Raw genomic sequence first — 26,303 nt, 5'->3', positions numbered from 1 at the left:
CCGAGAATATGTAATATAATAATATGCAATATATAAAGGTAATAACAGCTCTAGAAAAGTAGGAATCATGACTGTTACAGTTTACCTGTCCAATTAAATGACAGAGACTGGCCAAATTAAAAAAATTAATTTATTAAAGCAAGCGACAAGTAAGCAAAACAGCGCTGGGCGGCCAGGGAGCCTCCTGCTCCACCAATGGCGTGCACTCATTTCCCGGAAGACACTGGGTTTATACCCTTCGTCTTCCAGTATATGTGTCTTCTTTAGTGGTGCATTCTGCGTCTGTGCGGCTTGTTGCTAAGGGGGTCGTTCGCTGCCTTCCTCCTGGTGGTCGTGGGGATGAAGGCTCCTTGTCTTCATGAGTCCCCCACCCCTCTCTTTCTCAAGTTTCAGGCCCCAACTCCCTCTCTTTCTCAAGTCTCTTTAGCATTCCTGCATATCGTGTTTACATAGCTGGATGCTTGTGACTGACCTTGCATACTTCACGTAAATTTCCATTATTCTGCCAAAGTTTGATGAACAAACAGTTCACAATTTATCACAATGACAGTTGCAGAAATCATCTGCTGTCAGATGAAAAGATGTTACTATTAGGACACAGAGAGGTAGAACGTTTGTATCCATCACAAGCCTGTGTTAGATACTGAGAAAACCAGGATGTGCCCTACGACCATGGCTTTCATCTGGTGGTTGGTGAGGTACTGGGGGACTGGCAGCTAGTTTTCAGGAGTTTGCCAGAAGTAGCTAAGAAAAGTGAGCCTACTGTCACTGTCAGGAGGCATTAGTTCACATCTCCATTCAAAAGCATTTTGAAAAAATACTGGGGAAAAAATCCTAACTGAAAGCCACTATTTTTGGTGATCAAGAAGTGAAGATCAGCATTCAGAATTGGTAGCAAGAGGGGTGGGAAGTGCTTCAATTCGCAACCAAACCAACCATCGTTAGGCAGGAAAACTGGAGTGACAGATTTTATCCTGAAGGCATTCATTTTGGTGTACTCACTGTCACCTGCTGAAGACAGTTCACAACATTTGGGCTTGCAAATACACTCTCCAAAGCCTCTTTCCAATATTAAAGGAAGTTCTGTTTATGCTGGGAGTTCAGGATTTTTTTTTTTGTCAGATTATCATCTCAATCTGTTAAATTTATGTAGCAAACCAGTGCTTTATTGCAATATATATGGTAAGTATTGGGAAGCAGTCTTCGGATGTTTCACTGAACGAGAACCATTTGAGACAATACTCTCTTTAGTAGAAATTCTAAGGTTTTCATTAAAACTCTGCCATCAGCCCTACAGGGAGACTAGAGTTATGTCCCTAACACAAGAATTAATTTTGCCTTTTTCTTTACAACGACTTCAAGTGTCAGCAAGGTGGTGGCGGTTCAAAGCAGAATAGTTGTCTGAGGTCGGCTTGCTTTTTCCAGCTAAAGGTTTCAGAGCTCTGAGGCTACATGAGACTGTGTTTATAAACAGCTTCCCTCCCCTTGCACTATCTGTCTTGCCCCTACTGCGCGAGAGAACACATTGAGATTCTGGGAATATCTCCTGTACTTGATAAGAGCTCCACCGTACCGCTTTATTTATGCTAGAATACAGGGAACAAAACATAAAGAGGAGGTTGCTGGAGGTGGTGGGGCACAGGAGGAGGGAGGCTTCCCTGTTAAGCACCACCCTTTGGAGGTTACCTGTAGAGCCGCAAGTTAGTTTCCCCAAGTTTCAGAACTCACTGTACTTTAAAATATTACAGGCAAGAAAAAAATAAATCTTGGTTGCTTCTGATGCTCGCTGCTGGTGAGTCTGAGGCCAGACCTTGTGTTCCTGGGGTGCCGGAACAGACCAAGCCCACAGCACGACCCCCGGAACAGACCGAGCCCACAGCACGACCCCCGCCGTGGCTGACTCCTGTGGCCCCTCGCCGCCGGCACAGCGTTCTTAAGTGTTTGTGTGAGGTCCTGCTGCTCTGAAAAACAACGATCGGGATCTGTTTCCCCCCAATATCTGCTCGATTCTTTCAGGCAGCAGCAAGGGGAGTGGCAGCACCTTCGCATCACACCGGCCGTGACCTTACCGTGCTGTAGGATTTTACAGGCTGAGGTCTGGTTGCTGCCTCACCCCTGGATGCTTGCTGCCCTAACACTAAGGCTATGCAAAATCCCAGTTTCTCCCTACGCTTTCGATGCCACGGGGGAAAACGTGCGCCGTGTCTCTGATTGCTCTGCCACCTGAAGCAGCCAAGCAAGGCTCATTTTAGTCATGAAGTGAGCAGAGGAGTAGCGCTCAACTTTTCGTACTGAAAAATGTCAGTGATTTAGGCTTCAGAAACAGAGAATGCAAATTAGACATTGTTGCACGCGAAACGAACTTATCTTTGACAGGCTAAACAGAGATTTATATGGGGAGCCTACTCATACCCACATGGAACGCAGTTTATCTTTTGACTGCGGGGTGGGTTTTTCTTTTCTTTTTTTTTCTTTTTTTTTTTTTTTTCTTCCCCCAATGTGTAATTTTAAGGTGTACCGCAGTCATAATGAGAACCCCCGTACAATTACCATTTTGACTAACGGAACAATGGACACCCCCGTAGCGTGCTGTATTGTCTCGGGCAATTGGGGACTGCCGGGGAGCGGGAAAGCACAACCAGGAATAATCAATGCGCATCCCCACGGCGCGCTGTAACCCGGCACCGCGCCGCCGTCCCACAGCCCGTCCGTCCGCGCCTGAGGGAACAACGGGAGTCAGGAAACCCCGGCGCGGCGGGGAGCCCCGTCTGACAGCGGCGGGGCCGGGCCGCGGCCGGGGGTCCGGGGGCAGGCCGGGCGGACCCCCCGCGTGTGCGTGGGGGCTCACGGCCCCCCTCCCCCATCCCGGCTGGGGGCGGGGGCGCGCCGCCCCCTCCCCTCCGCTCCGCTCCGCCCGGTGCTCGGCGCGGCCGCCCCCGCCCCCCCCCACCCCCCGGCTCCCATGGCGGCCAGCGGCGGCCGATTCGGTGCCGGCAAGCCCCGCCCGCCGGCGGGCCGAGGCCGGCCTCCCCCTTCCCTCCGCCGCCCCCTCCGCGGCAGCCCGCCAGCAGCGCCACAGCAGGCGCGGGGCCGGCTCGCTCCGCGCTGCCTCTCGCCCGCTCGCCCCGCCGCCCCGCCGCGCCGCGCCGCGCCGCTCCCATGCAGGCCGGCGGCGAGGCAGAAGATGGCTGACTCGCCGGGGCACCCGCGCCCCTGCCCGCCCGCGCCCCCCGCCCGCCCGCCGCCGCCGCCGCGCTCCCCCCGGGCCCTCCGCGGCGCCGCCTGCCACCACTGAGAGCCGCCGCCGCCGCCCCCCCCGCGCCCCTCCCGGCCCCCCCAGAGCACCAGCAGCCATTTCATCTCCACCACCAAGTAGGCGCAAAAAATGGCAGAAATGGAGAAAGAAGGGAGACCTCCCGAAAATAAAAGGAGCAGGAAGCCGGCTCACCCGGTGAAACGGGAGATCAACGAGGAGATGAAGGTAGGTGCCTGTGATGGGGAAGGGAGCGGGGGTCCCCCCCGCCCCCCTGCGTGGAAATGAAATAAGAAAGGATCTCTTGTCATTTTTTTTTTTTTTTGTAGGATGCACTGAATGTGTCTCAACTCCGCCTCCTGGGCTGAAAACAGAGACGAATTCACACAGGCTGCAAATCCTGTTCATTGACCAGCTTTATTTATTTTTTAAAAATAACTCTCCCTCGTTGGGCTTTTAAGCTCCTTGGGTGCCAGTGATGAGCCTCCCTGCCCCCCCCCCCCCCCGCCCCCCCCCCCCCCAGCCATCCCCTCAGGTGGCAGGGAAGCCCTTAAAGTTAGGAAAGAAGGGGACCCCTTTTAAACTATGTATTTCTCTCCTTTTCCAGTAGCCAGCTGCAACTGTGTAATTAAATTGTCAAAGTGAAATGTTACAGTCTGAGCCGCGCATCGCTCCCGCACTTGGGAGCACCGCGCATCCGCTCCGCTCCGCCACCGGCGCCGCGAGCCGCCGCGAGCCGCGAGCCGCCTTTGCTGGAAGCGCGTTTATCGCGCGGGCGGCTGTCCTGCATGACAAGAACCGGGGCCGGTCCAGCTGTGCGTAGCGCTTGAGGCAGCCGCTCCAGATGTTAGGATGGCTGTGACCGCACAAAAATTGTTATTTGGGGACTTTCTTTATCATTTGGGTCGCTGCTCCGGGCTCGACCGGTCCAATTATTTTTTTTTTTTGCGCCTGTTTTCCACGTCTGTTCCATATCCGTTTGTTTTACATCTCTGATTCCCCGAAGTTGGGAACAGCGTATTGTGAGACTTCAGCTGAACTTGTTGTTGTTTAATGCGCAGATAAAGTGACTAAAACGGCGTAGTCTGGTTATGAGATAAAGCTGCGGATGTTTCTTTTGAATATGTCATTTATTAAAAGGCTGATTGTAAGTGGAGGACTGCCTGGAAAATGTCACACATTCACATCGTATGTATACTGCTACATAGGCGAATATAGGAGTATGTGTGATGCCTAGTGAAAACATCTTTGCTTTCCAGAGCATTGATCTCCCCGTGTAAAATTAAACAGGAATGCACAATCCCCTCCCCTCGCCCCTCTTTTGCACACCACTAATTTTGGTTAGGTGCCCTTTCCTGCCTAAGGCAGGCATTCTTGCTCCTGCTGCCTGCGTAATGAGTGTGTACACAGTTCTGCGTGCACATCGACTGGAAACGTGGACAAGAGTAGTATTAGGGAAACGGGCACAATAACGTGTTGGTGCATCTCTTTGGAAACAAACCATACTAGTTCAAAGTCCCGAGGAGCAGTATGGTTATTTGCGAGATATATATGGCACATCCTACCTTCAGAGAGGGCTCTGTGCAGGCACCAAAGGACAAGAGTCATGGCTCATTGAAATCCCACATAGTTTTGAGGACTGCAGGGGTCTGTGCTATAGGACATTGGCCCCGTAGAGCATCGCCTAATGCAATCTATATGGATTGCAGCTTTTAAGTTTCATAGGTTCTAGAATTACAAATTAGCTAATTTTAATCAAAACATGTGAAATGTTATCCTGGCTGGATATAAAGGCTGACTGTGCTGCATCCTCTGGGTTTGTTTTGTTTACTTTGGCTGCAGGCACACTCAGCGGTTTGGGAGATAGTTGTTCTTCTACAGTATAACAGATGTTTGTCTGAAAGGGTGAGGAAGAAACAAAAACAACATTGTGTGAAGGAGAAAAATTACACAATTTTAAACTAATGCTTTGGTACTGAGCATTGGTGTTAACCTTCATGTAGAGAGTTTCCCTTTTTTGATTATGGGTAGCTGCTGCTTAAGGTCAGAATCCTCAAGATTTCAGCTGACTTAAAAATTAAAGGGGGTTAGAAACAGCGTTTTGAACCAATGTGATTTCTGGTCAAGAATGAGGTAGCTGATGGCAGAACCTTTCACAAAAGACAGGCCACCTTTCGGTGTAAACTATGCTATATATGCCATGTATTTTTAGTAGGACAGTTGGCTGCTATCACCCAAGAAGGGGAAGGAGAAGGCGGGGGGGGGAGTAAAAAAGTGGCTTGAATTTTTGACCGTTGAGGAAAGTTTAAATCCTGTGGCAATCATTTACTCTTTTTTTCTTTACCGATGAATTAAGACCTCTGGTTGCTCTTCATAAACCCGAGGAATACAATAATGTAACAAATTGGTTACACTGTGCAAAATGTTTGCAGTGAAATGACAGAGGGAGCACAATGTGCCCTTGTGTAGGTTCATATCTGTAATGTTCAAACAGGCTGACTGTTTCCCTTCATCTGAACTGCTTTCATCTGGACCAGTGTAAAATAAGCTCTGGTAAGTAATCACGGCAGAGCAGAAAGAAAGGAATGTATACAGCAATAGACAGCCTAAGCTGTAAAAACTGTAACCCGAGTATCAGCAGAAGATCAGATATCAAGGCTTTAAGGTAGGGGAAATGAAAGAGATGAAGGGGAGGAAAAGACGAGAGAGGGAATGGAAAAGTCAGCTTGGAAAGTGAAGGAGAAGTAGGAGGGCCCCCTCAGGGAAATTTGGCTCAGGGATTAGGGAATTTTATCATGGTGTACAGTGACCTACTCAGGTTTCAGCCCACGTTGCATCGAATTGCCTCCCTTTGCTAGCAGAAAAGACTGGTGTATATGTGTTGTTTTTTTTGGTGGTTTTTTTTTTTTTCCCTTTGGATAATAAAAAGGCCATTGGTACAAGTGTCTATTTTATGTACAGCAAATGCAGGGCACTATGAATGAGCAATAAAATTACCTCATCACAGAGACTTTCCTTCAAGACTTGCTGTTTGATACAGCCAGATATTTACTCAAGAAGAGTCACAACACCTAAATTCTTGGTTTGGTGTCTTCCAACAGTACTGTCACAGCTCAGTTTTAACATGACTGGATGGGTATTCAGGTTGCTTGCTCTTTCCCTATGCCAGATATTAAGTTACATTTTTGTTATCGCTAACCTAATGTACATGATGGTTGTAACAAATTTTAATTTGATACAATGTTGTGTGCAAAAAGTACACGACTCTGCACAGTTTTCTGATATTACATTTCAATGAAAAATATATGCAGGAGGAACTGTTTTGTTTCACCGTGACCTTTGCAGCCTCTCTTTCTTTTTCCTAGTTTTGTTTTTTTTTTCTTCAGATGATACTTTCCATTTTTTTTCTTCCAGAGGTAGCATTGTTCACCTCACGCTTTGGAAGAAGAGCGGTAGTTATTCCGAAATTCAGTTCAGTGCCATTTCTCACTCGCTGATGAATGACAGGACACCTGACAGATCCAAAGCTATCATAATCAGAGAACCCAGTACTATTTTAGGACCAAAATACTGTTTACAGTTTAATTGATGAAAGCACTCATCAAGGCGCGGTGGTGGCTTCCCCATCCCTCCCTCCTCAGCTTATTTCGCTTTGCCATCCTGCTGCCAGGCAGCAGTGCTGCTCAGGAGGAACAGTGAGCTGCTCCACACGGTTGTGAAATGGAGTTGCATCCAGTACTGGATTGCACTGGAAGTTCTCCTGAACAAACAAGACAATGTATCCGCATGTCTCTGTCAGTTGAAAGGCGAGCAATTAATTTGTGCTGTAATTTCACAGGGTTGCTCCATGTGCCCAGGGAGTTTACCATCTATAAATATTCTCAATAACTAATTTGTATCTAAAATTGGGCTTCGTTCCTGATGCCTAGAGCTTAAGACAGCCCCATCTGTTATAGTTTAATAGTAAACTCATCAGAAGATCTTTCAGTTTAGTGTTTTAATACTCCCTGTTTGGCATTGAAAAGTACTACTGTCAGAAGGAGGAAAGCAGTGAAGCAGGCGTAGCAGCCCCGTGCCTGGAGCGAGCCAGATTGCTCTGAGCATTCAGAAGATTCCAAGGAAACTCCTCCCTTCTCTCCTGAAAGGCAAAAAATGTCTTTGGGAAAGTGGAAAAGCAGACAGACTTTATCAGTTGTACTATTTCAGGAGCCTGAGGTGGAGGAGGTTTTCTTGCGGAGGCTGCGTGGACGGAGTTCTGTGGGATGGCTGCAAAGGGAGCTGTGTTGCCTGCACAGGGAGCCTACCTGCCTGTGCAGGGCAGAAGTAGTGCTTCCCCAAACACAGCGGGTGTTGCAGAACCAACCGCGTACATGAGAGGACAAAGGAAATTAAAGCATCAAGAAATGTTGCTTTCCGATGTCATAAAGGTCTAACTGTAAAATTCAATATGGCGACGATGTAAATAAGCAAAGAAAGCGAGGGCCGGAAAAAAAAATAAATCTGAGTTTGCGTTGTGACTGTAGAAACATTTTTATTTCCTCAGTGCAGTGAAAGTGAAAAGTGAATTTGTGGGGCTGTGACCGAGTGGGTTGTGCAGGCAAGGAAATGGAATGGAGCCACTGTGCTTCCTCCCAGATCTGAAATAAACATTCAGCAGTAAAACCTAGAAGAAAATGAGTCTGACAGACTTATTCTCCCCTGCGTTTCCTGCCTCCGTGTTTGCCAGGCCTCGTTCAGTGAAGCCAGGCTTTGCCCCCTGTGAATAAGGTTCATAGAGAAGGAAAGGTAAGAGGTCTAAGATGGAAAGAGAAGCACGGCTTAGCTTCAGAATATATTAATTAGCAAAGATTTGGGAAAATGATGCATTGCATTGTAAAAAAATCAAGCTGTAGGTGTACCATTACGATGAAATGAATCCTAAAGCGGGAGTAAATGTGATTATGTTTTTACTGCCTAGCATATAAGTCAGTCACAAAGGAGAGGAACCACAGTCTGGCGAGTCAACACACTCTTCTTCATCTTTCCCCTGAATAGGAAGCAAATTCAAGTCAAAATACCAATGAGCATAATAGTTAGTTAGTTTTCCTGGCCCTTCCAGGCAGGAGGATATTTCTGTATAGTACAAGAATAGAGAAATCATACAGTTAAAACATGCAAATTGCCCTGCAGTGGTGATAAGTGGTTTGGGACTTAGCAGGGGGCAAAAAAAGAATTGCTGTCGATTAGGAAGGGAGGGCTTTGGCAGTGTTGTGTGACTGGGGCCACTGGAGCATTTTTGGGCCAGTTTCTTTGGCAGGGATGTGGTGGTTGTGCTGCAGCCGTGGCAAATACCCTGGCAGTTGGGCAGCTGTGGTGGTGCGCTGGCAGCTAGAGGGGTGCGGGAGATTTGGCTCCAGTGGGGTGTTAACTGGCTGCCTGAGTGTGCTGGCAGCTGAAGAGGTCATCAGTCTTTCCACCACAGCCTCGGGAGCCTGGCTGCTTTGTGCACGCACGGAGGGGAAGCGTGGCGTGGCAGTGTGATCACGGAAGTGTGCGGCTCAGGGTGTCTGTGCTGGTCTTCACAGCTCTGATGCTGGCTCACGCTGGGAGCTGCACCAAGGATCAGTCTCTTGGTTTCCCCCCAGGGGACTGAGTGTTGCCTCTGTGGTAGGGTGATGTTAGCTTCTGTCCTGTAATCCAGTGGGATTTGCTCTGGGCTCAAGGATCCCTGCTTAACAGTGTGATTGCTGACTTGGGATTTTACTGATAATGGACAAGGTTTTCCCTGATGTGCTGTTTTTTCACATCATCCCAGGCCTTCGGCAGGGCTGTGGGTTAGGGTGGCAGCCTCCATCTTGAAGACCCTTCATATCCCTTTGGGGAATGAGTCTGAAAGTAGGCATGGACTAGCTCAGTGCCTCTGCTGTCCTGTTCCTGCAAAAGCATGGAACCACAGCTCCTTGCACATCCTCCATCTGGTCATCCACACTTGCCTTCACATCTCCCTGGGCTTTGGCAGGCCCATCATCTCTCAGTTCAGCTGGTTCCTCTCTAGCCTGCTTCATCACTGCTTCTTCTGCTCTCCTGCTCCAGCCTCGGGTCCCACATTCTTTCTTTTCTCAAGCACTGTTGTTAGAATTGTCACCCTTCCTTTCACTAAGCCTTTGGAGCTTGTACATCTTTCGGTGAGGTTCTGCTCTGCATATACAGGTTAGTATTGATTGACTTGCTTCCTTTCCTTAAGTTCATTGAGCACTGGGCTTTATTGCCTCTTCCCCCCCTCCCTCCTCCCCTTTTTATCCTGCCCTCTGCATTCAGACAGAGAAAAAATGTCTTGTCTCATCTCATCGTTTGTGTTTTGACTATTGCCACCATGCTTGGTCTTTTTAAAGCCCGTTTTGTTACCGTATCTAGGACATAAGCTGTGTGACCATCATCTTGACTGAGAGTGTGTTGGATATCGCTGCAAATGGGTATTGTAGTCAGGAGTCTGAGGGAAGGTGACGCTGTAGTTCTGTGGATGCATGTCTATACAAGAGAGTTAGTGTGCAAGAAAACATTTCTCAGCTTTGACCTCAGCTTGCTAGGGATGTCCTCTTGGTTTGCTGTGTATATAAAGTGCTGTGTAATGAAGCCCCAGCTGTTAGCCTCAGAGAGAATAGTATTAAGAGTGATCAACGTCATTGTAATAGGTGAGACAAATTATGAAGGAGAATGGCTTAATTGTTTTTTTTTTTTTATCCAAGCATCCTTGTTGAGAAATCACAGTGTTAAAAAGGTGCTTGTTACTGATAATATGCAACCTCATCATACTCCCACTGAAGTTAGTTAGGAAAGACCTGGGTGATTATTTTTTTTTTAAGAGTCAAGTCTCTACGATGGGTAATTTAAAAATCAAATGTGTTCTTTGTCCTTATGAGTGTTCATTTTTGTGTGTCACTCATCATGGATAGTAAAAATGAGACTTGAAAGAAAGGCACTTAAAACTTTGTGCCATTACAAACCCAAGCATCACTTTGACTAGATTCTGGAGAGGCACACACATGTATGAATTTTCAGAAAGAAAGAAACATATATACAGCCTTGCTTACTTATTCCTTGACAAGTAATTAGAAATTACTCATTGCCTGAGTTGATCAACAGTGCAAATAAAACACAAAGCATCCGCAGGAGGCAAATTTAGAGCTACTCAATTAATTTGGTTACATGGGGTTTAAGTCAGGAAGACTTTGTCAATTTGTCTCTACCTTGCTAGATTAGTCTCTAGGGCCACATCTCCATAGCTGAAATCTAGCAAAGCAAGGGAAGGTAGCAGAGCTTGCTTTTGGGCCTCCATGGACCCCTTTGGGTCATTCTGGGTGAGCTGCAGTGGCAAGGTTTCACTCCCCATTCCCACATAATTTCATTGTTGGATTCCCATGGGTTAGAGACAGGGTTAGTGCATTGGGAGTTTCAGTGCCAAAGACATGTTTTCTAAAAAGCTAAAAAAAACCCCACCCAACAACCAACTTCAGAAAGATTTCCCTTTTTTGCTAGTATTTAAAACACTTGCAACACTGCATCATTCAAATGAGAGTTTAAATGTATATTGTAGAAATGAATGTAGGTGTTAGCCACACTACACTGTATTGTACTTGTTGCAAACTGTAGTAGTGGCATACCTCAGATGTAACAGGCTGTTGTGCTTTTAATGCTGACACTAGAGGTAAAGGTGGAACAATGTAGTGTTTTCTGGCAATTCGGGGCTGCACGGGACAGCCACGGCATCAAGACTTCCAGCAGGAGGCCAAGTGAAAATGAAAGAGGGGAAAAGACCAAGGGAAATTAATGCTCCAGGGTCCAGGGTCTGCTGTGGGTTTTTGTTTTGGTTTTTCTTTTCCTGAAATGTGTGTTCGTAGCACAGTTGCACAGATGATACTCCTGGAAGAGTATAAACTGCTTGCGTTTATTGCTTATAGCTGCTTTACAGTGCTCCTTGAGTGACAGGAACACCTATACAATCTGGTGTGATGAATGAGCCAGGAGCAGTGCAGTGCTGTGATGTTCTGGGGCAGAGTGCCTGCTGTAGCTTCGAATTCGGAAGCAATTATCATCTGATTAATTTTATTTATTTATTTAAATGACTGAAGAATTGCTGTGTTCCATCATTAGATTTGCTCCCACTCAAAAATTAAGCTAGAGCAGTTACTAGACAAAATCTAGCAACCTGCAAATTTGACACGTACCATTTGTTTTGAATTGGTGTGCTCTCTTCATTCCTTTACTGGTAGCCAGAGTCCCAGGAGACAGTCCTTATCAGGAGTGTTATTTTAGATGTCAGGATCTTACAGGAAAATGAAGTTTGGAATTTGTTTTAAAAGAGTGATAAAAAAAAAATTATGCAGAGACCAAATAGAAAAGCTTTGTGTGTGGCTTTTTTTTTTCGTTTTATAGTTGTCATGCTACTTTAAATTGATCTTTGCCATCACAGTAATTCATTAGCTGGTTTCATTTGGTGGTTTCTTAAACCCATAGCCTGTAGACCTCCATGGCACTGTTTGGTTTCAGAAAGCTTTGTTGCCTGGCTGTAGATTTCTTAACTTACTCCACTAAATCTCCTGGCCCAGTAATGAGAATTTTCTGCAGATTTTTTTTTTGCCACCTGACCTAGAGGACGTGTTTTTAATAGAATTTGAGAGTTATGACAGTCATGTTCCATATTTTGCATTTCCATACAAACATAAAATGTAACCACATGGCTGCTTGGAAATTGGTTTGAAAATAAATATGGCAAAACTGAGAAAGGTTTTCTTAAACAAATATAGGGGATGTTTGTATGAAATGTTATGGTAAAAGGCTTTCACGGGGCAGAGTTTTTAAGTGGTTTGACTACGCAAGGGCTTATAACTGAGGAAGAACGTCTTCACTGTGATTTTATTTGATTTGGTTCATGGGCACCTCAAGGAACTGTAATTGTGTCAGTGACCTGCTCCAGCTGAAAAGACTGTAGCACAGTAAGATTGATTAACTGCTCGTTGAAAAAAGTCCTGATTTTCTGTTATTCTCTCGCTGCAGTCTTAAATATTTTATGGCAACACAGACAAGTTTGTGTGACGAATGTATGTTAAAATATTTCTGACATTGAATGCCAGAGCAAAAGTCATAAATAACTCTCCTTTTCATTTTCTTTAAATTACAGATGTATGAGTCTCTGTCATAATTACATGTGCCAGTTGAAGATTTAAATGCATTACACTTTATGCACTTGACTTATGAAACGAACATTAGTCTTTGAGGAGGTGGGCTAAACCTGACACTTCCTCGTGTAGCACAGATATGGTTCGATTTATGCAGTCCTCCCTTCTTTCCAAATGGTTATTGATTACATAAATAAGTAGGTAATTTTTCTCTTTCAGAACTTTGCAGAAAACACTATGAATGAGCTCCTTGGCTGGTATGGTTATGATAAGGTTGAATTGAAAGATGGAGAAGATATTGAATTCAGGAACTACTCGGCAGATGGGGAAAGCCGCCAGCACATTTCTGTTCTCAAAGGTAATGAGACTTCATGTTTCTGTGTTCATGCAAAGAAGGATTAATATCTCAACCTGTCTGAATTGGCGTGGCTTGGGAAGCGTGTTCTGCTGCTTGCTTCGTGGTTGCTTTACATAAGAACATCAGAGAGTGCCTTCTGGTACAAGGAAGCCAATACAGTATGAGGAAAATCACTTAACAGAATTGTTGTTAGTAGGCACTTACTAATATTTCTTCGCAAGTAATACCTTTTGTGAGTCAGTTGAAAGTCCTGTACCTGTGGTACCGATAAACTGCTCACAACTGGAAAAAAGAGGGAGCGTTTTCTTGGCAGTGTGGCCTTAAGGAACCCTTTTGCTTTCAAAGCTAAGGCATTCTGGCCTATGGCTTTTTTAAATGCTGAAAGATTTTGAGCTGAATATTCACAATACCTGTAGGAACGAGCGTGAATGTTCACAAAAAGCTCCTCATCCATGCTTGTACTATACTGCCTTCTGCAAGTGCTGTAGAAGTTCTCCGGGGATGGAATTTGTTTGGGACAGTGCTGCATCTTAGTGATTCCAAACGTGAAGGGTGGGAGCCCTTCTCTTTGTTCGGCTGTTCAGCCGCTGCCTTCTGACTCCTCGGTCACAGGGGATGGGTAAGGACTTGTCATCAGAGCGAGGGGAAGAGCAGGAAACTGCTGCACCTTGACTTATCCAAAACAAGTTCGTCAAAGGTGAGGTAGAGAGAGGAAATTGCAGCAGCTTTTATGCTCTCGGCCTGCCACTTTTCACTGCATTTGTGGCCAGCAGCATTTGGGTTTTCTTTCTGATGGCCAGCAGCAGCACTGTATTCAGTGAGCACTGATAGCAGAGAGAGACCAGTTCTGAAGGAGAAATGGCTAGGAAAAAGGTGGAAAAATTAGAGGTAAGATGAAACAACCTGGTCATGTTAAAATTGGATGTTTGCAGCTGGTTAGTTCTATAGTAACGTTGGTGATCAATATTTCTTTGTCATTGAAAATGCAATGTCATTAAGCCACCTTTGAAGAAACTGTACCTGTGTTGTAATGCAATTAATTTATTTATGTTTCAGTAAATAGATCTGCTATTGAATGATTTGTGGCTCCAGTCTATGCCTGATGAAATTGTGATGTGCTTTTTTTTTGTAGAGACATGGTACAGGTCATACCTTTCATGTAGCAAACAAAGATGTCGAATAACTGTGACAGGAGTTTTTGGTGTGTGCAGTCTATGGGAGGGAAAAAAGTGTGTTTCTTTTTCTGAGAGATGGGAGGAGAGGGAATTACAAGAATTTAAGTCCTGCCCCATAGCTAACTGAGATGCATTAGAGAAATTCCTACAAATAAGAATCCTGAGGTGATTTGGGATTAAAGAATTAGAATAATAACTATCATCATTTCATGTACACTTTGTTGTCATTTCAATATTTTGTCCCTTTCTTTAAATCCTTTCCATTACTATTACTCATATTATTGATAGAGAATTAGAAATTCTTTTATTTTTAAGTTTATGCTTCTTGCATTGGTGAAGTCACGGTACGCTGAGTGTAATCACCATGCAAATAGTAGAAGTAAAGGATGAGAACAGGGCATCATTGATTAAATCGGGTGTACTAAGGACGTGCATGACACAATAATCCCACCTTTTGAAAAATAGGAAGTGTGAATTTGATTTAAAAAAATGGAGCAGTTCTGAAGAATACTGGAAACTATCCATTTTTTAAAAGGGAAAATATCTGGGTTTTTTTGTGCGCTCTTCTTGTGTCAGGGTAAGTAATTTAATGAACAGATTGGTGAAAATATGTCAGGGAATTTAAGAAATATATTTGTCATACTGTACAATATGTTCGTTGTGTTTTACAGAAAATTCTTTGCCAAAACCAAAATTACCTGAGGACAGTGTTATTTCACCGTACAATATAAACCCAGGCTACCCAGGGCTTGCCACAGGAAATGGACTATCAGACTCACCAGCAGGGTCGAAGGATCACGGGAATGTACCTATTATTGTCCCATTAATTCCACCACCTTTCATAAAGCCACCAGCAGGTAAATCCTAATGAACATTTAAAAATGGTTACTGTCGTTGACAGGTCCTGAAATTGCTAGATTGTGACAACTTAGTAAGAGGTCTGATTTCAAAATGTTTAAAAACCAGTTGCAGGGAACTTTAAAACGGAGTGGGAGAGCGACTTTATTTGTTAGTATTCTTGTAAAACTTCTACAAATGCAATGACAACAGACTGGTGCTGCTTGTGACACTCTGCATGCTGGATTATACTCTCAGCACTTCAAAAACATCTGCTTTTAGAAAGAAAAAAAAGGATTTTGTTCTGATGAATAAAGCCTTTAAAAAAATTAATGGAAGACAATTAAATTAAAAATAGGCTCCATGAAGGAAACAGCAAAAGAGACAAAGCCATCAAATCAATATCTTGTCTTTATATTGGGTTAACAAGCTCATCCTGGGAAAACTGTCTCTTGATTCTCATTGAAATCCCTGACCGTTGTCTCTTGAGGATTTAATATGATCTTGACTCTTCCCAGGAGACTGCACTGAGATGTTTTACATTTTCATTAGATTTTTATCAGGCGTGATTTTATAACATGCCATTCCTCAGAGTTTGCATGAAAAATGATTTATTCTACACTGCATGCTGCTTACCATAATCTGTGAAAGTAACTCTCACGGCTGCGCCGGGGTGATTAATTGCTCTGTTATTGTTTACTGCTGTACATGGTGCGATAATGGTGAATTTAGATAGGAGTAGGCTCAGTCCTGCTTCCGTGGACTTCCCTGGGTGTCGTTCTGGGTGCTCTTGGGTGACCAAGGCACTGAGTACAGGGTGACCTGCAATAACCTACCCAGGAACAGTAGCTCCCCGCACACAGGGAGGCAGCTTGGCTGAAGAGTCCCCAGCAGGTGCGAGGAGGCTTCTGCAGAGTCAGAACAGCTTGTAGGATCAGGTCCCAGGTGTTAGATGGTCACCTCTGCCCTTTGTTGCATTGATTAAAGGTAGCTGTAAAATACTGATGGGTCCAAGAAAGTGTTTGCAGGTTGACAGACATGTGATAGGCTACAGTTGCCCCTCCCAAATTATCTTTATGCCATTGAGTTTTATCTCTAAAGAGGTATAGTAATATGCCATGAATAGTTTTCAAATGTTACTCAATATGCATTCCCTGCCAAAGACTTTTCATCTATTTTATACGATATTTGCTAATTACCAAGGCTATTTGGGCCCATTCCTGCAGCCTTTACACAGCTAAAGATCTCGGGCCATATGGGCTGGATCCTCAGCTGTTGTTGATTTGGCCCTAAAGCTTTAATCAAGGGCTTGTGCCATCCCAAGCTATTTTCTCCTCCAATCTGAGTCATGAATGAATCTAGAATGCTGAATTTGTGGTACGTGAACACAAGGCTATAACATGCATTGTGCAAACTGCCACAGTTGCTGGATTTTTATGACATCAAACAAGCAGGAGGAGATGGAACTATGAAGTAGAAAAACAAATTACTGCAACAGTAGTTAAGTGGACACAGGGGAGCCTTGGCCAAGTCAACTGCCTTCTGTTCTTTGCCCATCCACCTACCACGTGTGATCCTGAGTTCAAATGTACCGCTAAGGACAACGTGCAGAGAAGGCTTTTCATAAGTATTTTCCAACTTTAGGTTTTTAATTCATAATGAATATTGTTGTTTTACTTGCATAATCTCTGCCTCCTCTGACTTTATCCCGTTGTCAGTAATGGGCGCTAGATCAGCATGACTTCTGAGCAGATGAGCATATTTATCTCACCTTTGTTTTAGAGAGCAAGGTTTGGGAGGACCGGAGGGGGAGGAGAACCACAGCCTTTGTGGGATTTGCAGTAAGCATTGGTAGTAATTGTTCTGTTTTATCTTAGGGCGTAGGTGCCCTAGTCATTATCACCCCAAAGAGCCTGGCAAGAAGCAACTGGTGAATGCAAGTAGAAAAGGGAGTACAAAGGAGCCAGGAGAGCCAGCATGTGAGGCAGTGGACTTGGCACTGCACTTTGACACCGTTTTGTGGGCACTACATCAAAGCAACAAACTTCAGAGTGATACGAAGCCAGACAAGAGTAACTCTGGGGATGTTTTCGTGTTGCCCCTCACAAGCACAGGGGATGACTTCGGAAGCAGCACAAAGGTGCTTCTTTGAGTTGAGCAGGCAAATGGAAAAGACTCACATTATTAACTGCTAAAGCCGAAATTCACCATTTTCAGCATGGAAGAGGGACAGGCTATGGCTGACCTGCCGCAAGAACAGAAGCAGCTTACGTTTGCCCGAGTTAATAAATGAAGACGGGAGAAAGGAGGGAGCGGCAGAAAGAGTCTAGGAGAAAGCTTCAAGGTTAAAATGCTGGGCAGAGAAAGGAACCTTTGCAGCACATTTTGAGTGGGTGCACATAGGATGAGGTTACATTACAGGCCAGAGAAAACCAAGTAGTGATGCACTGTAGTGACTGAAAAGCTGAGAATCGGGATGAGTCCAGACTTTATGGATGGATGGGCAAAGCTTTTAGGTATTGCATAGAAGAATAATCTACAAGATTTAAATATAGCTGAAAAGAGAGTGCCTGCAGATGGAAATGATATCTAAATCATGAACCTGAAGGACAGGAAAGATGATGGTGCGGTCCACTATTACTGAGCAAATAATATGGAGTGAGCACTCAGGGAGAAATTATTAAGACTTTAATTCTTGCCGTATTGATCTTGAACTGAAGGGTCAGCACCAGTAAAGAACTGTCAGGGAGACAGGCTGAAATATTCATTTGGACAGGAGAGCAATGGTCTGGAGAGGATAAGCAGATCCAAGAAACAGTCACAATGAATTATTAGTTGAATAATTTTTGCAGGTAAGATTCTATACAGATAGGAGGGAGAAGAAAAAGAGCAGAGCACAGGGGATGCTCACAGAAGCCTGAAGGGAGAAATAGGAAGGATGCTCTGCAATGTGCACTGATGTAGCAATGGCAGGGGTAGAAGAAGCACTGGGGGAAGGCAGTCAGGAAGCCAAGGGAAACAAGATTTCCAGGGAGGCAGATATAATTCTCGGTATCAGAAACAACTACCAGCTTGAAAAGGAGGAGAAGGAGTACTAGTACTGAATTACGTCTAGGAAGCAGTCATTGAAGATTTCAGCAGGCTAAGGTCTTCCTTGAGCATGCTGGAAAACCTTGAACAGTGTCCTATCTGCATTCATATTTTGTATGAACAGGCTAAAACCTTGAACAGTTAACGAAGCTACCTTTTTGCCCTCATATTTATTTTATGGTAAAGTGGGTTTTTTTCTTTTGAAAACCAAGTAATTTTGAGCATTCAGACTAAAACTTTATCTCCAAGCTGTTCAGCTTTTCTGTTTTAGTCAAATGAAATATTAGGTAAGAATTTGCTTATAGAGTCTTGGAAAACATCAGGCTGCTACCTGACCAATTATAAACAGCTCCAACAATGGCACTCTGTCTTCACTGTACCCCAGAATTACACCCAAAAAAGGCCAGGTGGGCCCTATCTGGTGCACTGACCATCTACAGACTCAGGTTGCAGCATGTTAATGGAGGATACTAAATCTAGTCACGGGAAGCCTCCACAAGAAGTATGCCAGTTGCTCAGATCTGGAGACTGTCTGCAAGAGCACTCCACTGATCTGCACCACCAGGCAGATAAACCGCACTCAGTCAGTGCCCAAATCAAACAGGACTTTATCAGTCAACATCAGCCATCTGACCTGCATCTGGAAGCAAGTAAGAAGTCAGTGCAGCCTCCAAAGAGTTGATGTAATAGTCTCCTTTTGGCTGATAACCATCCTTCTTGCCCAGCAACAGATTCTGAGTGATCTTCAGGGTTAGTCTTGGGTACAACCCATTGCAACAAACCGATACTAAGATTAGTTCTACTTGGTATGAGAAGTTTCTTATTTTCTACACAGCAACGTAAAGAAAGTATTTTTTTCAATTAAAAAATTACATAGAAATAGCAGGGAACAAAGCGCAGTAGCCAGGAGTGATCTAAAAATAAAAATCCCACCACAGTTGTGCAGGGTAGACGTCCATAGTATGCAGCGTGCAGACATCCTAACTGTTACTGTGCAGCCCTTAGCGATAGAGTAAATCTGAGAGGGCACTTCGGGTGACTCTGCCCTTTCACTTAGACAAGTTTGGACGGCTGCTGTTACATGGGATGAAGGAAGGCTAAAATCAAGACTAGTCAAAGAAGAATGCAAAAAATTCTTTCAATGCAGGTAAGAACATGCTGCCTCCTTCCCCTGGCACCTGCTGGAGGCTATGCTATCTCAGTTTCCCCATTTTTTTTAAGAGTGCTCTTTGGTTTACTTTCTCTTGTGAACCCCCATGGCAGTGCCTCGGTAGGGGAGGTACAACTGCTGGTTGGTCTAGCCTTTGAGCATGGGTGTCGGCAAAACCTTCCCTTTCCTGCCTCCTGTGTATAAGCGATGCACCCAGTGTGTCTACTGTTCTAAGTGTCCCAAAGAAGAACCAGCGCTCTGCCATGCTGTGCTGTGAGGGGAGGTCACTGTCAAGGGATGCGGTGGAAGGGGACGCAGAGGGCGATGCCGTGCAGTTGACTGAGCTTTCCACAGGGGAAAGAAGTACGAGGGAAAAATAATGCTCCTTCCCAGGGTTTCCACAAGAAAATGAGTACATTTGGGAAAGGAAATTGAATTTAAATTCTGCAATCTGCAGATCAGTGTTTCTACATAACATTTGGTTCAGTGATTTCCAAGTGACAATGACTAGGATCGTACCAAAAGTTACTAGAAACTCATGGAAGTGAAGGAAGAATGGGCCGGAGGAGCTGTTTCTGGTGAGGCAAAATGTCTTAAAGGAGGAGCAGAAGCATTTCCAGTGCTGACTACCTTGTAAAATAGGCTTGTGACCTAAGATGGCAAGGAAATGTCACATGCAAATACTAAATAAAATAATTAGGTATTTTATAGATAAAGGATTGAAAGGAATGAGTGATTTTCTGTGTTACAGCTTAGCCTAACTTTATAATTAAAGTTTACAGGATTCTTTTTTGTAAATACAAGTGCACACCAGTAATTTGGTGAAACATGTGAGGTTAAGCAAAGTCCCTGCCCTGTGAACACTTGGAACTGCACGTTGTAACCTCTCTCAACGTTTAAATTGTATTGGAGGAATCTGGAAGCATAAAAGATGTTTTAAATGGTAGTTAGCAGGGCAGTAAAAATGAATTCTGAGATCATCTGTCTAAATTCACCAAGGAATTGGTTCTATGACCGCATTACCAAGAAGTCTGATTCCAAGCAAAACCCAGCGGCAGTTTTCCTTAAATAAAGACCATATTATCAGATCTAATTAAGTCTCTATATTGAGGAGACTTTCATTTTACTACGCTTTCGATCCTTCTTCAGTATTTCCCAAATCTTATTCTAGCTGCTGAACCCCATTACAGCTTCTCTTAACTGCAGGTTTAGCTCTCTCATAAAGACCACTGCGACAAATCCTGTAGTCACTACTCTTCAAATTCTTTCTCTTGTTTTCAGTTTGAAACATCATCTAATTTACACTGATCGTAGGGTTATTAGTGCCTGGGTTTTAAAATGCCAATGGTTGCCAGGATGCCTGCCCCATCTAGCCCACTGTTGATGCCTTTTGCTCTCTGTGGAGGGCCAAGTGTTTCCTTTGTGCTAAAAAGAAAATCATAAAGTCTATGTATGCACTTTAATAGCATATATTCAAAATACACAGGGAGTTCCCCCCCTATTAGCTGAAATAGGTGCTTTTTTGTTTGCATGTTTAAAACCTGCCTAAATGCCAGCTTTTATTTGTGTTGTGCATTCAGTCCTTACTGAACTATGCATGAGAATGTGCCTCAACTCATGCATAGAAAACAGAGGCAAGCCGTGGTTCCCCAAAATGATTTTTAAAAAGGAGCTGGGACACTTTGCTTTATTGGCAGAGTAGTGAACTTCAAGAGGCTGGTCCTTAAAAGGAAATGCATTGTAGAGCCCCTGAGGTATTTCCATAGCAATGGTTGCAGCAAGCTTTCTATTGCCAGCCCTATTTTTTAATCTTCCTCTTGTAATTACTTTTTCTAAGGTACTTTTTGTACCTTAAGTTTGTACACACTCCGTCTGTTTAGAGGATCAGCACTTAAGTGCTATCACAAGGGTATCTGCAGCAATGTCTCAGGCATTTTGTTTGTTCATTTTGTAGTTCAAGATGAATCAGATAAAGCATCTCAGATTTAAGAAAAATGACTGTAATGGTCCTTCTGCCTTGCTTGGGATCATCAGCCTCAGGAACTGCTTTGGGATGAAAACTCTGAGTACGTGCTACTTGGTTTTCCTCAGAAACAGCAAGCTGGGGTTTCAGAAGTGGCAGGCGGGTAACTCAGAATGAACCATTCTGAAATCCTGGCATGTCCCAGTGGAAACAGTGAGCCCTTATTGTTCATGCTGCGAATGCTAGAATCAAGTTCAGATCTAATGCCTTTAAAAAGGAATTTTTGCAGCTTTTCATTAGAAAGTAGTAGTGAAAGCAGCTAAAATAGTTCAAGATGTATGCTAGTGTATTCAGTGCAGTTCCCAGGATGGGGTAAAAGGGCTATTCTAGCTCCCCTCAAAATAACCTGGGATTAAAAAACTGCCCACGTGAGGGGGTGGGATGCAGCAAAGAGAAAGGGAGGAAAACAGAAGCAAGCAGTACTGGGGAGACATGACTTCTGATAGCTGTGGTGGAAGGAAACTCATGCCTGGAAGAGATGGGCTGTGAGGAGACACCAAGGAGGGATGGGGTGCCAAAATACTTTCTGTATCAGATCACAGATACAACCACAGCCAAGGTACAGGTTTCACACAGGCTTACTCAGTCCAAGGGACATACTCTTTGAGATTTCCATCCCAGACCCTCTGGTCTCCTGGTCTTCCTTCTGCACAACAGGACTTATTCGCTACTGCAGCTGGGCACTTTCAGGAGTGATATTTTCTTCTTGCCAGAAGAGTTGAGTATCTCCTACTGAATTTCTTGCAAGGAAATGTGGAAAGCAAGGTTTTGGAGTACTTGCCCATGAATCATTATAATCTGCAGGATTAGAGCTGTATTTAGTTTCACCCAAGTTCTTGAAACTGGAGTTAAAATTGAAAATACATATCAGTAAGTACCAAACAGAATTAGTAGAAAGTTACAGCCCAGAAGTTAGTAAACTGATCAGGATTTAACTCCAGAATTGTAGGGATTTTAAGATCATCCTGCTAAACACTGTAGGCCATGCTGGTTTGCTTAGATAAAGGGACAGAGCTGTACGTGATGGATTTACTCTGCTGTACTCATTGCCTTTCTTCTCTTCCCCCCACCTCTCCAAATTATGGTTCCACATAAGATCGATTAGTGTAAACTGCTGCTCATTGGGTTTAAGCGGAACAATTTTCTGCAGCTCCTTCACACCGGTTTGAAAGGAAAAAAAAAGCCAAACATTCTGCTTAATTAAGACCTAAAGAGGCGGTGCAAACTTTTGATGATTAATTGAAGCATGCTTTAGACTGATGCATATTTAGTTATTATAATGTGATAATTTTATCTTGTTATACAAACTACTCCCTTTGGGAACATGATTTAACACTGCAAACGCTTCGCGTTTATTGCATTGTTCATTATGAAAAATACACAGGCTAAAAACCACAAGGAGATGTATCTGAACAGTATCTGTGCGGTGGGTGCAGGGAGTGCTTCTTCTACCTGTAATGACACAACCCAGGGGGCAGAAAAACACGGTATTGGAACTCCCACAATAGCTTTCCCTGTGAAGAGTTGAGAACTCAAAAAAGCAGAGGCTGAAAATTCAGATCTTGTTCTGCATGTGGAAGGAATATGTCTTTCTATTACCCAGTGTAATTGTAGAAGACAGTGGTACAGATGTTCTGCTGAAATCTCTCCTGTTACTGTTCAGTTGTCTCTGTGCCAGCTACTCTCTGTCTCACCTGTATGAGTACCCGCGCTACCTGGCATAAGCGTGACAGATCTGAGAGCATGCTAAGCACATTGCAAGAGCAGGTCATAAAGTTACAAACCCAGATGGAGGAAAAAAAAATACAGCTGTTAAAAAATAACTTTCTTTCACTTCAAAATGAGCTGTACCAGGATTGCAAATGTTATTTTTGTACTTCACAAATGTGTCAGCCTAGCTGTGTGAGTCCTAAAAGTTATGGTGAATGATCTTCATCAGAAGAGCTGCTCCAGCGAGAGCTCACATGATGGACATAGGCATGCTGTCAGGATGAGCTCATGTTACTCAAGCGGATATGCTAAGCTAGACTACCAGCGAAAATTTGTCTGTGAGCAAAGGAGAACATTGCTGATGTACTATACTGATGTGATTGTTGTGGAGAAGCTTTCTTAGTGCAGACCTGATCAGGAAAAGATTAGAATAAAGATTCAAGACAAATAAGCAATCTCAGGTGACTGGATTTGAAATTCCCTGCTTCCCTGTGTTCTCATTGCATCAGGTTCCTCTGGCTGAGTGCTCTAGGGATGGGGATTTGATACGTTTTCCTGAAAGAGGGGCAAGAGTCTAGTAAAGTGATTTTTAAATGATTTGGTCTTATGAAACAAAGGTCTGTGAAGAAGTGAGAGGAATTTTATCTTGAATGGAAGAGACAAATTTCTGGTTTCTGATTATTCCAGTTTGTGTTTAGGAAAAGACAGCAATTAAATCATGTGACTTTGGCTTTTCTTATTTCACACAGTCTTAATGTTTTGTGTTTAAGCTATTGCTTCCCACATGGACTGTAATGTTAGAAATGCATGGACTATACCTTTTCGTTAATACTGCAGTCCTCTTTTTTGGTCACTAAGCTTAATACACTGCAACAAAACGTCCCTGTTAGTTATTTTCACAGCATCTGCTCAGACCTTTACTGCAACCAGTGTCAAGAAGGAAAGCACAGGATCAGGTTTGGACCTTTATCATTGTCCCCAGCTGTCATCCGCACCCATAGGCCATAGGGCATGGCTCCGTACCTATCCCCCAGGTACCAAGAACAGGTCCTTTTCTCTGCCGTTCTTAGCTTCACTTGAAGCTGAAAGAAAGGATTTTATTTTAGAGCAAGTCTTCCTGCCACAGGGCTGCGCAGGGCTCTTGTTGATGGTCCATAAGGAATTAGTCATGTGATACTGGATGTTTTCTTTCTTCACCTGATGACTGCATTGCAAGAAGTTAGAGTTGCATCAAAAATTGAGTTTGGCAAACCTACACCTGAGGGAGCAAAGATGACTTAAAAAGTGACATATTAGTGTACTGTTCCAGGAAGCACATGGTCCAAACTCCCTTCTGGATTACTGCTTTTTTCTGGCTGCTTTATGTGGCCATACTCAGCTAACCCTTTTGTAGCAGTGTTCCTGAGCCTATTCAATGGAAGAGGCATCTAGTTTTATTATTACTATTACTATTAAAAGGATTATATTGTATGTGACCATTCTTTGATGACTGGCTTGAGAAGGGAGTAGGTGAGAGGAGTAATTGAAGTTCTTTGTATTTAGGCAGACTCTTTCCCTCCCTTTCTCCCTTCCTTCTTTCAAAATGATGAACATTTTGATTAATATTGATGGTGCCTCCTGCATATCAGCTGTCTCTTCCTGGAAGTGCAGACAGTGGCTGGAAGTAGTAGTTCGTAGACATTTTCTGCCGTTCTATTGATTGTCAGATCTGTGGACCACAAATGAAGCAATGCTGCTTCAAAGGATTCCCCATGAGGTGGTGGTGAAGTTCTGCTGCTCAGGGCAGGGGAAGACAACTTGACAGAGTAGGACCCTCTCGTCTCCTCAATCTATCTTAGAGGGTCTTTGGCAGAAAGAGGGAAATTGAGCCTTACTGTCCTGTATAACCTCCTGCAGAGAAATGTGTAATGCAGCTTTTCCATGTAACAGCTTCTGCTGCTGCTGGGGTGTTGTGTAATTGCGAATGGACAATTGTGTGGTCACCCGTGGAAGGCAGTTCATGTCCGTCGGTGAACAGGAGCTGAATGATAGCTGAGGTGTTTCCCTTATCAAGTCATGCGTGAAAGACCCTGCGAATCCTGGTGGTGCAGCTTTGTGGTTCTCCTTAAAAACCGTGCCCCAGATGAGCCCACCTGCTTCAAAGAGCTTCTCCAGCACCTACTTTGCCAGTGAACTCTCTTTCAGCTCTGTCATTTTTTTTTTCCGTTTATGACAGTTGGTCTCACCAGAAGTGAAGGTTATTGGAAAGTATCACTGGTAGATGTCCTATTTTCAAGAGATAAAATATGTCTTATCAGTAGTAGAATATATGTTGCTGTTATCTGAAACAAGAGGTTGCTGTCTGTTTCGTTTGGTTCACAGGATCTTCTGTTGTCCTGATACATTCAAAGGGGCAAGTTCAGCCCGTAAGGGATTGGTTTATTATGGTGCAGAAGTAGCTGAATAAGGCACCTTTGTAAAAGCTCAGTACTTCAGATGGCTCAGGATAAAAACAGGGAAGAGCTCCTGAGCTGTGCTGGAGTAGTTAGCACCCTGACCCAGACTGCTCTGCAAGGAAAGCTGTGATGACGCCATGCAACGCCACCGTGATGGCACCCTGTGCTCCTAGCTGAGATTACAGACAGCTCAGAGGCAGGCATCTTGACCCTGTAGATGGGTAGAGATAATTTTGGGCAAATTGTTTTGATTTCCCTTGATGTTCAGTATGTGAAAGCATTTATAGTATTGGCAAATCCCACTCTAAAGGGTAAGTGATAAAATACGTTAAACACAAATCTGTGTTATAACTTAGCCTTAAATATAGGTTTAAAGGTAGACAGTCTGATTAAAACTAAAAGGTCATTATTTTACATTGTACAATTTTATTTGTAGCTATAAATCATAACACAATTTGTGGAAGGAAAAAAGTTATTAAACTGGCAATATTTATTCCGTTAAGGTGAATAAAATGTAGCACGTAGTTCTGAGTTATGATAGCTGGGGAAAGGAGCCAAATCACTCTGCTAAAAATTAGTTTGCCAATAATTTTACAGAATGATGACAGCGTAGCTTCAAAAACAAATCCTTTATAGGGAAATGGGATGGCTGCATGACAGACTCTCTGAGCTATGAATTCTCCACAGCTCATGGACCAGGAACTGCTTTAACAATTAGTCTTCAGGGATTATTTTTTTTTTCCCAGAAGTTAGACAATGGCTGCTGCCTATAACTGAAAGGTCAAGCTGTATCACAGGCTGGACACAAGAACTGAAAGAATTCTCAGTTTTAGGTCAGAAAGATTCCTGCTAACGTATTGTCTTGATCTGTTCATGAGGCTTAACTATTCGCTGCCATCGTCTGTGAAGCTGAAGGGCGTGATGACTACGCAAGGATATTGCTAGCACTTTAGTAATAAGCCCTGGGTTTTGTTACATGACAGAAGGCATACATGCCACATTTGTAACACGCATTAGATAAGAGCTCGAAAGGGCTCAGGAACTCTTCCTGAATTAAAATTTGACCCGTGAACATAATGACTGGAAAGTAACCCGGCAGACTTTACCACAGTGCTGC

The 26,303-nt window shown here is 43.9% G+C and overlaps 1 protein-coding gene across 4 annotated transcripts in view; it reads left to right on the top strand.

Annotated features, from left to right (window-relative positions):
• The first annotated feature begins 3,045 nt into the window (after positions 1-3,045).
• LOC121090022 (sine oculis binding protein homolog) overlaps positions 3,046-26,303 on the top strand; it is a 119,049-nt gene continuing 95,791 nt past the window's right edge. For all 4 annotated transcript variants that reach the window (XM_040597940.1, XM_040597939.1, XM_040597937.1 and 1 more), the window contains exons 1-3: positions 3,046-3,481; positions 12,628-12,766; positions 14,613-14,798. In XM_040597940.1, coding sequence (XP_040453874.1) covers positions 3,386-3,481; positions 12,628-12,766; positions 14,613-14,798 — 421 coding nt within the window. In that variant the 5' untranslated portion in view covers positions 3,046-3,385. The remainder of the gene's footprint in view (positions 3,482-12,627; positions 12,767-14,612; positions 14,799-26,303) is intronic.

Source organism: Falco naumanni, chromosome 6 (assembly GCF_017639655.2).
Source record: "Falco naumanni isolate bFalNau1 chromosome 6, bFalNau1.pat, whole genome shotgun sequence".
NCBI lineage: Eukaryota > Metazoa > Chordata > Aves > Falconiformes > Falconidae > Falco > Falco naumanni.
The sequence above is the reverse complement of the archived record's forward strand: the minus strand, read 5'-3'. Positions and strand labels throughout refer to the sequence as shown.